The sequence below is a fragment of the Lipophrys pholis genome, assembly GCF_963383615.2.
Source record: "Lipophrys pholis genome assembly, chromosome: 19".
In the NCBI taxonomy this organism is placed as follows: Eukaryota; Metazoa; Chordata; class Actinopteri; order Blenniiformes; family Blenniidae; genus Lipophrys; species Lipophrys pholis.
Window position 1 is genome coordinate 21,419,096 of NC_137647.1, and position 17,518 is coordinate 21,436,613.

At 42.7% G+C, this 17,518-nt stretch overlaps 1 protein-coding gene across 1 annotated transcript; it reads left to right on the plus strand.

Moving 5' to 3' along the window:
- The first annotated feature begins 1,560 nt into the window (after positions 1 to 1,560).
- On the plus strand, positions 1,561 to 17,424 carry LOC308124930 (cytosolic phospholipase A2 gamma-like). The gene is made up of 14 exons (XM_080488329.1): positions 1,561 to 1,831; positions 6,995 to 7,105; positions 9,743 to 9,885; positions 11,292 to 11,478; positions 12,551 to 12,656; positions 12,738 to 12,878; positions 13,637 to 13,702; positions 13,787 to 13,927; positions 14,032 to 14,178; positions 15,011 to 15,094; positions 15,167 to 15,321; positions 15,774 to 15,945; positions 16,834 to 17,002; positions 17,087 to 17,424. The coding sequence occupies exons 1-14, from the start codon at positions 1,727 to 1,729 to the stop codon at positions 17,097 to 17,099; spliced, it is 1,740 nt and encodes a 579-aa protein (XP_080344455.1). The 5' UTR covers positions 1,561 to 1,726; the 3' UTR covers positions 17,100 to 17,424.
- The last annotated feature ends 94 nt before the right edge of the window (positions 17,425 to 17,518 follow it).

Consider the following 17,518-nt stretch of genomic DNA (forward strand, 5'->3'; position numbering starts at 1 on the left):
AAATGTGTCATTCCAGCAGCGCCCGGGTAAGAAGTAGCTTTAACATGTTGTTATTGCAGTACTGGTATTCTGTTAAGTGAAAGTACATACATGCACCATTGCATTGAATACTGTGATAAATTCCTAACAATGTACAGTACAATGGATGCAGAGTACTGATATTTTCTGCTGTTTTTGCAGCTGGGCCGTCCTCTTCTAGGTCTGGGGGAGGGGCTGGCTCCCGGGGGTGTGGTGAGCTCCACCACCGTGATTGGGGGGGGGGGGGGATCCCAGCCTGTGGGCCCTGCGGGAGTCTTCTCTGCACTCCACCTGGTGCCTTCTGGGCTGGGGCCTCACACACATGTTGAAGTTGCTTGTTGTCTGTCATCATTTGTTCAACTTTCAAAATCATGTTCCTCTTGTTGTTGCTTCTTTGTTAATTCATGTTTCTGTCTAGGTAGAGCTGCTCAGGCTGGTTTAACATTTGGAAAATTATTTGAATCAGTGGGATAACTGCAAATAATATGTAGCCCTAACGAGGGTATTGTCGGAGTTAGTTTTTTTTTATAAAACATACCAGGGAATGCTGTGAGCGAGTCGATTTTGACACCGTCCGAGAGACACCGAAAAAATCCCAGGGAAAATTGTGCTCGAGATACCTCAACACATCAGACGGGATAAAAAAGGTTTTCTACTAAGAAATTCCTCATTTGCAAAAAAGGTCCGAGTTGTGTTCAACAAGAGACTCTTCAGACTGTAAAAAATATATTTTTCCAGAAACCAAAAGGCAAAGTCACACCTTGCTGCCATGGAGAGGAGTTTGAGCCCAGATTAAAAATGCCATTTTCTTGCCTGATTGTTTGGCCCAGCGGGCCCGGAAAAATCTTTTAAATTTAATAAAGAATTGTTCACACGTGATGGATTGTGCCTGTATATATTGTCTGGGTTTATACATCTTTTCAAAAGATGTACAAGAAACTGCAGACAATGCAAATAAAGTTCTATGTTGTTTTTATTCCGTTTATATATATCTATATAATGTTTTTTTTTTTTTTTTTTTTTTTTTAAATCATCTGCTCCAGTCTGTACAGCACCTTGGCCAACTGTTTAAGTGCTCTATAAATAAAGCTGAGTTGAGAAGGACTCCCTGATTCATTTGAAGATGCAGACCCGTTTCCTCCCGAGCAAAGTCACCTGGTTGTACTTCACGAAGTAAAGCCCAGTATCAGGACCTAGTGGCAATGGTGGTACGAGAAGTGAACAGGAAATATCTACTGAAGCAATTTAACAAAGTGATGATGGAGAAGGTGAACTCAAAAGAAACTACAGCAGACCGCCCGCCCCAGGAAGGCTGAAGTACATTTATACAAATGCAGTTAAAGTAGCAGCAGCACAACAGTCATACGTTTTCTTTGCAGCCAGTCAGCTGTAGCAGAACTAACTCATTGAATGAGTTAATAGACGTGGTGACACCTTAGTCACCGGCCAATAATGTGACTCACAGATTTTGAACGATTCGCCCGTGACAACAACATACAATAGGAGCAGTTCTAGTAACATCCCTGTTTTGTTTTTTTCTTCTGACATCTGGAATGCATCATGTGAGCATGTGGATGAAATCAACAGGCTGAGGGAGTGTTTGTACATTTGCTTCTTTTCAGACACAAACTGGAAGTAGCAGGGAGAGCTTTCAGTGCAGTTTGAATTTATGTTTGTGACTTAAGTTAAGCTGAAGAATAATATCAACATGCAGACACAAACTCGTTTTGCTGCCTTTGGGATTTGTCTTTCACTTGTGATTCCAGGAGTTCTGACACATCCAGTGGACAAGACAGAAGGAACTGCTCCTGAGGTAAGTACAGTTCTTGTGAATTATATGTTCAAGCCACAGCATGTACAATCAGTGCTGTTGCCCTTAAACAGTTCCGCTCTATTCTGCTGTGTACTATTCAATTTTATCAGATTAACAATGTCAAAATTTATGTATACATGAAATGCCATGTTCAGATATGTTCCAGGAACGTATCTGAACTTCACACAAGACTGGAGGCTCTCATTTGAGAGACTAACGATATTTGGACTTTCTGAAGATCACAGTCACATCTTACAGCGAAAGATCTGCTGCCAACTTCAGAAACGGGTGAGAGTAGTACTTAATAGGCTATTTTTCAGAAAACATTTTAGATCCGGAGCCGATTTAAGTTTTTGTATGTTCAGGTGCTTCAGTTGATTGCTAGCTGAGAGCACACTGAAATGGACGTGTCAAAACATTCCCAATTTCAGCTAAATGTTTCATTTCAGTTTTCTACTCTGGTTGTAACAGGTAAAAGACTTTTTTTTTTCCCCAAAAAAGATTTTATAAGCCGTGTTACGCTTTGCCACTCCAACTATTTGTCTTTGGCGGAAGAGAGGTCCAAATGGCTCTTTTGATAAAAAGGTTGCCAACCCCTGCTCTAAGCAGTCATTGAAGAGGGCTTGTGGGGAAGGTGGAGGCCAGAAACTGTTACTTGTGTGGCCACGGTACTGGAATCAATCAAGAAAAAAAATAATAAAAATAGTGAGCGGCAGCACGTTGTAGCAGCCGTCAGTGTGAGCTCCAGAGTGATCTGTGGCCGAGTGGTTGGACCTGAAGGTGGAGGCCAGGAAGAGAGTGGCATTGCACTGTGAAAGCATGTCTGCTACGGGGGGGGGATTGAAGGACCCGCCGGGACACAAGGTGTGACAGGCAGAGGAATCACATGAGCCTGAGTGTTGGAGATTTGAGTCCAGTTAAATAAAAGAATGGCGACTGAAGTGTCAGCATCCGTCTCTGTGCCACTGGGTGAACCCAAGGTTGGCGAGCACAACTGCCACAGCGGCTCCTCGTCGGACACACGAAGGACGGAGGAGCGCTCCTGCAGCGACGGCACCGGAGGAGACAGTAGCCCAGGTGCTGCTGCAGCAGCAGGCTGATCATGACCAGCAGCTGACGTAGCAGCGTCCTAGTCCCCGGAAGAGGAAGAGGTGGGGGCACCAAGTACAGTGAGGCCGAACCCTCCTCTGGAGGACAGCAGAGATGCATTTGTTTGATAGAAACACATTTCTATGCAAGAGAAATGGACTGGCAGAAGCAAAAGGAAAGAAAACACTAGTTTCCGTCTGTCTCACGGGTTTCTTAGTTCACAGGACGATTTAATCTGGATAACAGACACCATCTCCAGGGCCTGTTACAATAGTCATCAAAAAACATTTGGAAATGTAGTCCAATGCATTTTCAAATTGTAATTTGCAATAAGAAATGCAAATATCAGCGACATAGTTTAAGCGTGCTAATTATTTTGCTCTGTACCATGTATGTGAAACCTGTTAAACATTTGTAAGAACAAAAAGTGCTTTTCCTCAACAGTCCAGAAAAACACTTTAGGATTTACCGGAACTTGTACCAGAGGAGGAGGAGTATGATCAAGAGACTCTTGTCCATAATAATGTACCAGGAGAGGATTGCGCAGGCAAAAAGACTATCGTGCAATATTGTTACTAATATATATATATATATATATAGTGGCAGAGGTAATTAACACTTCTGCTCATAAAAAGGAGGAGCCGCTGCACAATGTGGAGGTGGTTGCAGCGTCTGGCCAATCGCAAACATGGAAAAGCCCTGCAGAGCTGCAGATTTCACAATCAGGAGGATCAGACCACTTTTCTCAAGTTTGAAGAATTCCGGCTACACACTCCAGGCCACAGCAACACTGCTGCTGTGGCCAAAGCCACAAAAAGGATTGTTGGCAGAAAATCGCAAACTCCGTAAATGCGCAAGTTTGAGAGATTATACAATATTTTTTTCAGCAGACAAACTCAAGACTACTGATCCTTCTCCATTTCACAGATGTCCAATTATTTTTATATACTATATAATTTTTTTGCACTTTATGATCTGGAATATCAATTCCTCACTGACGGCATGAATAGTTGTGGATTCATGTTTCTCCAGTTCTGTCATGTGCGGCCATTAACCTATAACTCAAGTGGAGTAAAAGGCACATGGGAACAACAAATCTAAAAACCATTATGCAAAGTGATCAGTGACGAGGCTTCATTTCTTCACACCGTCTGTCTGGATGAAATAACTTTGAATTTGACATTGTTTGCAGCCCACAAAAAAAAAATAATAATCAGAGAAAGACTGGAGGTCATCTCCTTCTCAGGGATTATACTTTTACGGAGGAGCTTGCCTGCTCTTACAAGAGTGTACAGTGGTCCCTGCATCTCTAATCAGTTCTAGTTCAAATAAAGAAGACGTGCTTCCACCCACACAACTTTGATATTTCAAAATGGTCCCGTCAGCCAAAGAGATCTCCCGCCAACTATGCATTCCATCATAAAACAAAGCTTTCCATACTGGATTACATTCCAATTTTAGTAAGGAAGGAATTTAAATTCCGGAGGCAGGTAGTTTAACAGCTCAACGTCTCAGGCAAAGACAGGATCATAAGTTTGTGGGAGAAAGACCGAGGGTGAATTTAGAGACGACTTCTGGTCCAGGGTTGAGGGACGGGTTGGTAAGGGGTTTGCCTTTTGTGCGCAACATCATTTCAGAGAGTCAGCACTGGATACGTTCCAGACTGCAGCTTTTAGTCTTGAATCTCTCAAGACTTTTTAATTGTACAAAGTGAAGGAAGGAGGTGACGTCTATTGTCACGACCAGGCTCAGGGCAAAAACACAAACCAAACTCAAACAAGTTTGATGAACCCAAAACCCAAGAGAAGTCGCTGCAGAGCTGCAGCATGAAGTCTACACAGGCCGGCCTCCTGTCTTTTATACTCTCCTGAAGCCCCGGGTGCTTCCAATCTGTTGATTGGTTAACAGGCAACACACACACACACACACACACACACACACACACACACACACACACACACACACCTGAGCAGCAGCCTCAGGTCCTCACACTGAAATACCCTGCACCTGGGTGCTGCCCTCTGATACTTCATTTTGGGTAAAACAGAACAAATCAATTCATTTTTAACAACAATATCCAAACAAATCAGTTGTTTCTCTTGAACCTGGTATGGGAGTTTGTTTTTTCAAACACGGTCTTTCTTCACGTAAAATAAATACTTCTTTTTATTCACAAAATTAAATAAAGACCGTCTTTCGTTATGTAAAATAAATACTTGGTTTTTTTTTTGTTTTTTTTAAAAGAAGACAGTACTTGTATTCTTAATAACATATAAAATAAAGACAGTCCTTTTTGACCTGACATGGTTTACTTCTTACAATGTAATGGTAAAACTTACCATTTCTAACATACATTTATAAATGTAAATTAACTTTACACATGTTTTATGAACGGTGAACTTGTGCATAGCTTTAGAGCAGCAAGGAGTGATCTCACACAACAGCCTACATGGCAGCTCTGTCTCATGTTACATTGCATTTTACGAGTGAACCGGTGGAGTGAGAGGAGTGAACCAGTGGTTGTACCTCATCAACAGAAGCTTCTCAAACCTCTTGTTAGAAAGTCTATTTCTTCTAGGAGTGAGCACCAAACCTCCAAGACTGAGAAGCCTCTCCACAGGCACTAGATAGGGTTAGAGTCTTAAGGTCATAGGCTGACCTCAGGTCGTCCATGACTCCAAGTAGAAAAGTCCGTCTCACATTGGTTGGCAGATGTGCTGGCCACACTGGCAGGGCTCCGTGCTGCAGGAGCTTTTTGTGTGGCTCTCTGCTGTCAGACGTTCTTTTACTTGTTCCTTCCTACCCGCATCTCTCAGCCACCGGAGTTTGTATTTTGGATAACTAACAACTGCGAAAAGTCATCCAACTGTCATCCAGCACACCGGCAAAACGAGTCTTGATACTCTAAAATAAATAATTGGTATATTTATGCCTACGTGGTGTCGTATTTAGGGTTAGGGTTACTTGCGAACTATACAAAATGTGGCATCAGTGTTGTTTTTTTTAAGTTTCTTGCTGACATTTGTATTGACAATGAATGTTCAGTTCCATGTTCATGATGAATAGTGTGATCATGTAAGACATTTTAACTAGCTTAAGGATGGAACGTACCTGCACCATGGCACCTGGAAGGCCTGCAGTCATCCTGGAGAGGTCATCTATCACAGGCCAGGTCTTCTGCATCAGAGCTTCAAGTGTAGGTAGTGAAGTCCCATAAGGACAGTCACCTTGTAGAATGTCTGGTGCTGCAGTCAGAGGCTTCATGATGGTGCAGTACTCATACAGGAACGGGTACTCTTTGTCTTTGAAGCACTTAACTCCCAGCTTGGTGCACAAAGTAGTCAGCTCACTCATGGGAATTTCTACAATTCTCTTTAGCGCATCAAAAAAGGAATTCCACCTTGTGGATGTTGGTACCAGGAGCTTTCTTTTGCTGACTTCCTCCCTTGTTTCTGAAATTGATATTTTTCCTCCATTGTTTACGTTTGTGTCGCTGCCGGCTGCATGTGAGTCGCCCTCATGCTGAAAACCTGACGTCAGTCCCCCGAGACGCAAGAAAGAAAATAAATATATCTTTTTAACTCAGGAAAATTACAAAAATACTTGGATAAGTAACTTTAATCGGATTACTGGTTTAGATATAGTACTAAGTGACGCACTACTGGCATCACTGCTCACCACAAACCATGATTCCAGAATACTCCGGCCACAGTGGAGATCTGGATAAACTCTGTCTCCGGCTGTATCTAAAGAGGGGTCGGCGGATATTTACGTCACATTTCCAGTCGTGTTTTTTTTTCCAAGATTCTAATTGGCTATCATGGCTTCATGCTTCTCATTACACTGCCCCCTACAGGTTTGGCATGCTCCTAGTAGCTCTGAACCAGGTGTTTATGCAGGTCCGTGTCAATGAAGAGTTTTTATTTTTTGTAAACGAAGAGGAGGAAATATCCGTTCTTGTAAAAAGCCCAGTATGCGTAAACGTGACCTCAGTCACAAAGGTTTCAGGGCAGGGTGAGGAAACACAACAAGTAGTCATACATTTTATGTTAACATATTTTTCTTTCTTTACAGAGACCCATACGTCGCACACGCTCCCTTTGTGCTGGTGAGCAGCAGTATGTTGACATGAGGAAACAAGTTGTCCTGGAGTCACTCAGCAGGCTGGACATCAACTGTACTGAAGTACGTATTTGAACCATATAGTGTGTGTGCTATATATATATATATATATATATAAAATGGTTTTCCACAGTTTTAGCAGCCCCCAAAGAGCAAAAGTTTACATTGTCATTCACTCATTCACACACACCACGTTAGCCATAGCTCGACCACAGGTGCCCCATGTGCACGTGTCATTTTCTTGGTTTCTTCTATTTTCTAATGTGCAGGTTTTTCCCTCACTACAATCTTATTCATGTTCACGGTTCTTATTGAGAAACTACAAATGTGCGCTATTGTGGGGGGGTTTTTTTGCTTCTTGTTTTTTTAACAAACCAAAGTGGTGAGCAGGTCTTATTTTCTCATCTGCCAAATAAAAACAGTCTGAAGAACCACCAATTGTGCGAACTTAATCATGGCAGTTAAAAAATAATTTCTTTTGCAGTGATTATCAACTTAGTTAATGTTGAACTGTGGAAATGATTCTATAGCCCCGTTTACAAAAAGTGCAGGAATGGAGTGGTATGGTCCAGTACTGTTCGGGTTTTTCGCGAGTACGCGCAGCACTCATGACAACAAAATCCTCATCCGCCCCGTGCGCGACTGTCCGCTCCGACCCCGCAGCCCAAATTTTGTCATCGCGCGACCTGTATGCGACTGTGAGCGCGTCGACTGCGCATGCGCCAGTCCCTACCTATTCCAGCGCATTACAATGGAGGCAAACTTTGAAGAACTTTTGATATCGGAGGTCCGTCGATATCAAAACTTATACGACACAAACCTGAGGGAGCACGAAGACGCCCAGATGGCTGCTAACTCCTGGCGCGATATAGCTGCCACTCTGGGAAAAGAGGAGCAGGTATGCCAGCAAACATGGAAGTACCTGAGAGACCGCTACGTCAAAGTCAAAAGAATCGACCGGAGCTTCTAGTCCGTGATCGTTGCGGACGGCGTTTTTTTTTTTTTTTTTTTTAGATCGGCGGGGTGTTCGGCTGGATTTGCCGATCCCCGATCACTCACAAATCACTAATATCGGCCCCGATCCGATCTCTACCGATCGGATCGGGACATCCCTAGCGCTAGGACACCGGAGCTGATCCGAACCCCGAGGTCTGCCCTCCCATCATGTCTGTGATCTCTGCCCCAATGCGGAAGTTGCAGTTGTCAAATCCAGCGACGCGACACCGGTGTGTAACACCAGAGTGCGCTCCGTTGTCACTTCACCGGGGCGGCGCTCGCTCTCTCGGAACCAACACAGAAGTTGCGGCTGTCACGTCGCTGGGGACACCGCTGTGCCGCGAGCACCAGAGCTGACCAACTTTGTGCCGCCGTAGAGCTCTCCGGTGCCAGGGCCGGCTGGCGTTCGCTTTCTCGGAAACAACATGGAAATTGCAGTTGCAGCTCTGTGGCTGCAAAAAAAAAAAAAAAAAAAAGTTAACTAAACAACTAGTGCAAAGCGGAGTATGTAAACAACAACTGAGGATTCATAAGGTCCAGATCAACCGCCCCGGCTGAGATCACTGTTGCAAAGTCACATATCTGCGGCGCTCTAAACCCCGCCTACATTTTAACCTACTTTCTGCGGAGGAACCCGATTTGGCTCTGGTTACGCTTTGCCATACTGCTCCATACCGCTCCGTTCCATCCCTGCACTTTTTGTGCGGTGGAATCGTATAGCCATAAGCCGAATGTGTCCATGCATATTTTATATCCATAAAACCATCAGGGTTTGTGACAGTTCTAGGTAGTGGCAGGATGAATCTGCACCAAACGAGTTGTATCTTTGGTTTGGTTTCTAGTGACATTTTGAGACGACACATCCTGAACACGAAGACTCGAAGACTTCATTCATCAAGTGCTTTTCCTTCAATCCATATCTTAAAATAAAGTTTTAGTCAGTGGCAGCTGGTCAATAGAGGGCGCCGGGGCTGTCACAAACAGAAATGTGTTCAGGTTTGTTAATGTTTATAAATGTTTGTATATGATCATATTTATTAATGACTGAAAATCTAAGAGCTTAAAAAATGGTAGTTTATTTTTCAGTTCTTTTTTTGAGGTTTCTTTCAATGGATTGATGTGTTGTTTGAAAATATACCTGATATACCTTTTGTTTTCTCTAAACTCAGACTAACTGTCATTTCAAGTAAACCAGCCGCAAAAAACACATTAATCGTCTAAAAGGGACTAATGAAGCATCTGCTTGTATTTGTTTACAAGTCTGTAAATAAAAAGAGTCTTAATAAGTGATCTCTATTAACTAGCTGTTTAAAAGAAACTATTATGTTTCATCAATGGGGTCTGAAAAAGGCTGACCTGAGCTTCACCTAAGAAATGTATCACCAGCCGCTCCTGGTTTTAGTGCTGTTTCTGTTGCTTCCTCTGGTCCTGGAGCAGAAGTCCTGCTCCCCTCTAAAGTTCTAATTACCCAGATGTTTACACGTCGCCAGGTATTTACAAAACCGGTGATATACAACATGTCACAACAAGCGATGATTTCTGAAAATTTCCAGGGTAAGCGATGACACAGTGCGACCATTCACCTTCAGGGAGGGCTGACGATGGAAATGTGAAAACTGAGGTGTTAAAGAAAAAAAAGAAAAAGAAAATAGAAGTCATTATTACTACACAGTCACTTTTAATCGGCATTATCTCCCTATGTAGGATTCAGTTCCCCACATCGTCCTGTTGGCGTCAGGTGGGGGTCAGCGGGCCGCCGTCAGTCTGGTGGCTTCGCTCTATCAAATGGAAAAGGACGGCCTTCTGGACTCTCTGCTCTACCTGGGGGGAGTTTCTGGGTCTACATGGTAATACATATGTTCACTGTGACCAAGGATTTTGTTCTCGTACATTTTATCAGCTCTCTTTTCCATTTGACTTTATGTTTTTCTGTGTTAGGTTTCATTATCTAGTATCTTACTGCAGAGGAAGTCGAACCTCCGTCACATTTCAGGGAACCTTTAAGGTTATTCTGGCGTTTGTTTTCGGCTTGAGATTACAAACACAGCCCCTCGTGAGCTGCACGATGCATTGATAGGCTATATGTCTCAACAATATCAGTGTGTGCAACTATACTTAAATGTAGAGTTAAAGTTGATTTAAAGATGTAACTGCCTATAATGTCAGTGTGTACTTATGGAGGAAAACACAAATGACTACAAAGTGTGTGGACATGATGGATGATGGAATAAAAACACAGGTATGGAGGCATCGCATGATGGCAGCGCCTCAATATCAACGACAGGGGTCACATGTTTGCAACATCATGGCCAGAGGTGGGTAGAGTACCAAAAAATAAATAAACACTGAAGTGAAAGTATTGTTAGTATAGTATATTATTACAAGGTATTCAAGAAAGTCGCTTGAACTGCTGAGAAACATTGGTAACGTCACTAAATCACTTTCAGATACATTCAAATCATGTTAGTTGAGACTAGAAATAAATAGAAACAACAAAACACCATTAGGACAACTTCAGCCACAATAATTTCGTAATAAATGAATTTATTTTTCCCGCCAACACATGTTAATCTCGTAGCGAGGATGTCGCCCAGCTTGAGCTCAAACATGCTCATTTACATCCAGCAAAGCGCTATAGTATACATGATAACACTGTTCCTGGTGCCACGTTCTCACTATGAATGAATGACGTCATTTAAAATTCCATGTTCATGTTTTTCAAAGGACACGTGTTTAAATGGACGATTCATGCGTTTTAATCATGTGACCTTGTTGTTGTTGCCGCCATCTTGAGGACCACAGTCCTCAGACTGATACTCTGGAACTGACCTCAGATTTACTTTCAGACAAGCTCCTGACTGTCCTTGCACTGGGGAGTCTCTCAAAGCTTCCCACTGGACAGTGTAACCCTGGGACTTACATCACTGTGTGTTATGGAGGACAAGGCTGGTGCTCGTCTACTTCCAGCAGCAGAGAGAAGCGCCAACCATGAACTTCCTGCCAGAGAATTCTGGCAGCGAGGGAAAATTGGACGTAACAGTAAATTATACGATGCAGTAATATTGATATTCAGGAAACAAGTTCCGATTCCTAGAGTTTCCCTTCAAACGTGATGACACGGGTCTCGTCGCCTGAGCACACGGGAGGACCATTTTCAGTTCGTTTTGGTGGATCAAGCAAAGCTGCTGTCAGAGTGAACCCATGAATGCCCTCAGGCTGTGCCTCTGTATGTGTTTTCTCTGCACTCGGACAGGTCGATGGCCTCTTTGTACAGTGACCCCGAGTGGAGCTCCAACATGGACAGAGCCGAGTCCAAACTGTTAGGAGAAGGTGTCGAGCTGGCGGATGCTCTGGAATGGTTGCACAAGACGGCAAAGGAGGATGACTTTTCCCTCACTGATATCTGGGGGGTGTTCACCTCAGCAGGAATCATGAAGCAGGTACCGTGAGACCACTTGTTTGGAAAGGAAATGCACTTTAACTGTCTGAGTCAACTTTTGGTACGTTAATACAGTAAAGCCTGTTGTGATGTGGGGAAGCACTAGATTTCAAGCGCAAGTGTCCTCTGAAGACAGGCGTCCATTCTTCAGATGGACAGGTCATAAGGACAAATTGCAGAACCAGTTATTTAATGAACCATTTGGAAAGTTACCAAACCTGCAACATTGATCACACACAGAAAATCATTGTTGACGACAGATTGTTTACTATCGTACGTTAATGGCCAGTGATCCTGAATGCAGTGAAACACTGAGTCAGCCAATTTATGACGCATTTGCACATAATCAAACAAAGTTATCATTCTGTAAAGTCATATTACCCCAGTATACATGATTTAGTAAAGGTTGATAGTTATCTAGCGAGAATCACAGCTGGAGAATCTTCGGTCGCCATACTGTATTCTGCCGCCAAAACAGAACTTGTGAACAACAATGTACTGTGATCTGATTTGGCACTTTCCACATGCGTTTAGTTAATGTTAGTTTTTGCGGACAAAAAACCCAATAAAACCACATCGCTCCCTGCATGCACTACTTGGAGGCCAGATATGCAGGAAAATCCAAAATGACCCACACTGAGAAGGTGGAACTTGTAGTATTTTGGCCATTTTACTGTCCGCACAGTGTTTGACACTTTCTGCTCATATAGGAGGGTTAACAGTTAAACACAGGTCTCCACACCGATTCATACAGGGTGTCCCCCGTTATGGGTCCCCTCGCCAGAGGTTCTACTGTACTGATAGTCTTCATAGCATCAGGTACCTCATTTTGCAAGAGGGGAGAAAATAGCTACGGCTAAAATCTGGTACGAAGCATCTTTTCTTTAAAATGAATGTTTTTGTACATGGTCCCTGAAAAATAAACTAAATAAATAAGTTGACTGTGAGAAAGCAATTTTAGCACGTGATATTAATTTAAAGAACAACCACTTTATTTCTACACTTAATGGAGAAAAAAGGTTAAAACAAGATGAAGAAGCCGGACTTCATAGAAATATCTTATATTTCATCAGATCGACGTACGGTGCCTTTCAGACGAGGCCAGCAGGAATGCGTCCAACCCATACCCGATCTACAGCGCTATAGAAAAGCATTGCTATTCAGAAGGGCCGGTAGAAGGTACATAGACGCCACGTCATTCTGCGAGCAGCGTGTCGATTTGTGTCTGGTGTGAAATAAATGTGCTTTCCTGTCTCTCAGGCAAATGGTTCGAGGTGAGCCCTCACGAGGCTGGATTCACAGAGCTGGACCTGTTTGTTAATACGTCTCTCCTGGGAAGCAAATTCCGCATGGGAGAACTGCTGGAAAAGAAGGCAGAGATGGACATGGTCAAGCTCCAAGGTGTGTGACAGTGTGAAGCAGCTGCGTTCACCAAACACTGGATTAACTAAAGGTGGAATTAGTAGTGACTAGTCACTGTGAGTCATATCAACGTCACAGGGAGAGAAAGTGAAGTACAGATAGCTCAAGGTTAGGATGTGTGCATGGTCTAACAGCAAAGCTCACGTTGCTGCTGTGGTTTAAGTAGTGATAAACACCAAATCACTAAAGGTTACCTGTTTCATTAGCAGCTTCATCAGTGAACGTTAGAAACAGGTTCCTCCTTCGCTGCCGTAACACAAGAGTTTACAGGAGTCTGATCGCGGCCGAGGCTTCTTGTGAAGTCCTGCTCAGCCGTCTGGTTATTGTGGCTGTCGTGGTCCTTCACTCTTTTTTTACTCCAGTAAAAAATCTATTCATGTTTTCTAAAGGTATTTTATAGGAGGTCAAAGGTCCTGTGATCCCTAGATTATGATGTTTCTTTCTTTGACTGTAACCATTGTTTTATTTAATGAACTGCTGCAAGTGGTTATATAAAAATCGAAATAAATATGTATATATATATATATATATATATATATATATATATATAAGTAGACACAAGTAGACAGAGCGGCTCACTTTATGTTTTCATAAGATTCCTGTGAAGGACTCAATTTTTCCTGGATGTTTCTCCTGGCGTTTGTTTTGATTGTTTATCAGGTGAGGTATTGACCTCATAATGCAAAATAATTAAAGAGTAGTAACGTTGCCTTTGTGTTCATCCCTCTCATGTGCAGGTGTTTTAGGTTGCGCGTTAGCTCATGAGGAGGTGGTGGTAGATTTCATCCCCCCCTGGCTGAATGGTAAACGGAGTTCTAAATGTACTTTAATCTTCCCTTCAGTCAAATGTGTTTTTGTCATGTATGCATTTGCTCGACCTTGTGCAGAGGCTGAATTTCTAAATGTTGCTGCTCAAGAGTACCTGCGTGTGTACAACGCTCTCGATAAACTGATTTCCCTGACCAGAATGACGGTCAAAGATCCCACTGCTTCGTCCGAACTAGGCAGGCTGCAGAGAATACTACGAGGTAGTAGAGGTTTCATGTCACTCTGTTCTTTGTTCAACATACTGAGAAAATGGCATAATAAATGTGTTAATGAAAATAACCAATTGCATTATTCTCTTTTCCAGACAAAGCCAATCAAAATGAGTCGGCCTTGCTGGAGCCAAAGAGCATCGAGGAAATAAAAGTTCATTTTCAGCAGTGGACTCTGGAGCTTTTGACCACAGCCACGACCTGGAGTGACAGTTTGGAGGACGGAGCTTTTAAAGTACACGGTCAGTGTGCAGCACTGTTCCTTCTGAAAAAACAACTGTCAAACCCTGTTTATCACTGCAAGAATAGCAGGTTACACGTTTGAACGATTAAGAAGAACTGACAAAATGACTATATTGGTCAAATAAAGTAGCAGTGATGGTGAAGAAGTATCGATAGAGTACCAATAAAAAGTGAAAAAGTATCAATCAATTATTGACAATGGTAAAAAGGTATCGATAAAGTTTGAATATAGTACAGATGAAAGTGAAAACCTTTCAATAAAATACCAATAAAAGTGTAAAAGTATCAATCAAATACCAGTGATATGTATCAAAAAACGTATGAAAAAGTATCAATGAAATAACAGTAATATTAAAAAAGTATCAATTGCCTGTAATACTAAAAAAGTAAGTACAGTAACAATAAAAGCAGAAAAGTATCAATAAAGTAATGGTCATAGTGAAAAGTAAAATGGAGCAGTTACTCTTCAGGTGTGTTGATAAGGTGCAGGTGTGTTGCCATGGAGACGAGCTGCTGTCCCACGTTTACACGTCCTCGGGTTTTTACAAAAACGTATATTTCCCCCTCTACGTTTAAAAAAACGGAATAATTCCACGTGTCTGATCCTCGTAAGCTTTCAACCGTTTGCATTAGAGGTACATCATTTCCTAATTTTACTTTTTTAGGCTCGATGTATTTCAACAGTTTTTGATGCGTTTCAATGTGACGTAGTGGTTGATTGTATAACAGCTACTTTTCCAGTTGTTGTTTGTTGTTGTTTTTCAAAGCATGCTCGGGGCTTCTTCTGTTATATAAACTTAATTGTTTTTTCTCTCCATGTTCTTCCTTTAGTTTCTATGCTTACGAAGCAAATCATTCCCCTGCTTCTGAAATGGGAGTGGGGTACTACTCGAAACTTCCTCTACCAGTATGAAGGTGAGACGAGTTTTGCTTTTTACGCTGCTTGACACGCACCATCGTTCATGACGCCTTTGCTTTGGCGAGCAGATTCGTCGCTTCCAACTTGCCTTTTGGCGAAAGAACGATTCCAGCTGGTGGACGCCGGGCTGCTCATCAATGTGGGTTACCCTCCGTTCCTGGGAGACAAGCGGGACATTGATCTCATCATCGCGCCAGAGTACAGCGCCGGAGACATTTTTGAGGTACTGCAAGATTTGGACTTTTGGCCGAACATTAATCTTTTACAATATGATGTCGCTGCCGTGTTGCGACAATCCTGACCGCGGTCTATGTAAAGTAGTACAATAAAACCAGGCCTTAACGTTACCTCAAACAAACCAAAACTTCAACAAAAGCCTGACTGACTCATCTACTAACTGCTTCAATCAGAAGTACACGCAGTGGCGGCACCTGCCCAATATGAATATGAAAAGATCTCACCTCCCGTCTTGTTTCAAAGCTCCTGTTGCTGTTCTGTGTGTCCACTTGTTGGTTTCACTCACGGTTGTTGCAGGTTTTGTTTCCGGAGCAGTACTCGTGTCTTTTAGCAGATCGTCTGAAGGAACCTGACAGCCCAGCTTGATTATTCATTCCAGGCTCCAGGCTTCCAGGTCGCCCTTCTCAATCAATGTTCGCTCTTCTCTGTGTGGAACAGACTCTTACCCTCGCCAGAGACTACGCAGCCCAGGTGAAGAAACCATTTCCCGTAATAGACGACAGGATCTTGGAGGACAAAGACTGGCCGAAGGACTGCTACGTGTTTGAAGGAAAGGAGAAGGAGCCCACCATCGTCTACATGCCTCTCTTCAACAGACAGAACTGCAAAGGTTTGCCTAAGAAAGGACTTAACACTGTGTCACTACTTTATATTTAAAGATCCTACTTGGCAGTTTGTCAAGCTATTGTATTGGGTGAAGTGATGAGGAGGTTATGTAACATGGAAACATAATACCATAAAAACAATCAGCCATTGGAAGGAGGCCCAACGGAGGTGTGCCAGGAGGGAAGCTGATAGGAGCAGAGGGTCTCGCTCAGAGACCCAGAGGAGGGAATAGGTGTCACTTAAAGGGATATAACTCATTTCCCTAAGTTGCATCCTGCAGATGTGCAACAAAACATGACATGTTTTCTAAACCTCCAGATGATCAAACTCAAGGGAATTTTGACAAAAAAAAATGTTTTGACAACCATGTTTTATATTGATATTGAATTGATATGATGACCATCCCATCCCTATTCATTTATTTAATATGCAATTTGGCAAAATAAAACAACAACAAAAAATTATTTTTCCAAGAACTTCAAGCTGATTTATGCATTACATAAGCCAAATAGAAAGAAAGAAAGAAAGAAAATTGGGGAAGGCATGCAAGTCTGGGCAAAGGACAGCGTCACTCAAGTTGCCAGATCCTCCTTCATCCCCAAGAATCTATCATGTTCTAAAAATTGAGGGGTGCAGCACGACTTCCCCTTTAAGACCCTATTGTAGCTTCATACAGAGGTGGTTCCAGAGGGCGGGATCATAACATGGAGGTGAACGGAGCGTTTCTTAATATCGCATGTATAATGGGAAGAATACAGGTCCCAAGACACAACCCTGTGGATCTCCATGTTTACCTTTAGTGGAACATGTCTGATGAACACCGGGGGAGAGTTAAAGTTAAACATGAGGCGAGAAGCAGAATTTCAACTTTCCTCCGTTCCGTTTTTAACAGACGCGAATCAGTTCAAGGCAAAGATGGAGGAGTTCTCGACTTTCCAGGGCCCCTTCAGCCAGGAGATGATCGAGTCGCTTTTGCAGATCGCAAAAACCAACATGAAGAACAACAGGGAGACTCTGCTGAGGGAGATAAACAAGGCGGCGCTCCGCCGCAGGAACAAGAGGTAGGACAGCGTCTGGCGGGGCGTCAACGTGACGTGAAGATGAGACGTTAAAATGGAGTTTGAACTTCTCTTCTTTTCTTCCAGGAAGTCAATATAACGCGGCTCATGATGACGTGAATCCAACCACCGTACCACGTTGCTCACCTCGACGGTCAACACAGTAAACATCTATATTTACAAGAGGTCATGGCTGCAAACGTAAAACACTGCAGGACTTATGTTATTTGGGTTTTATTATACTAAAAATATCAATTAAAAAAAAATCCTAGCCATTTAATAAGCGAGTTTTATCACGAAGGTTTATGTTCTTTTCAACTGTCTTTGTGGTTGAACGATGCTGACTTGCATCACTTTCTTTCCTATTTGCTTTGCTGTAACCGTTTGGACGCCACGTCATATAAAGAATGTCCTTTCTCTCCTTGCTCCCGGTCCCACGTCGCCTGAATTGCACCACAAATACTGAACCACTTTTAAAGACTCCGATACTAAGACACTGATCATACAGCTCATCAACAA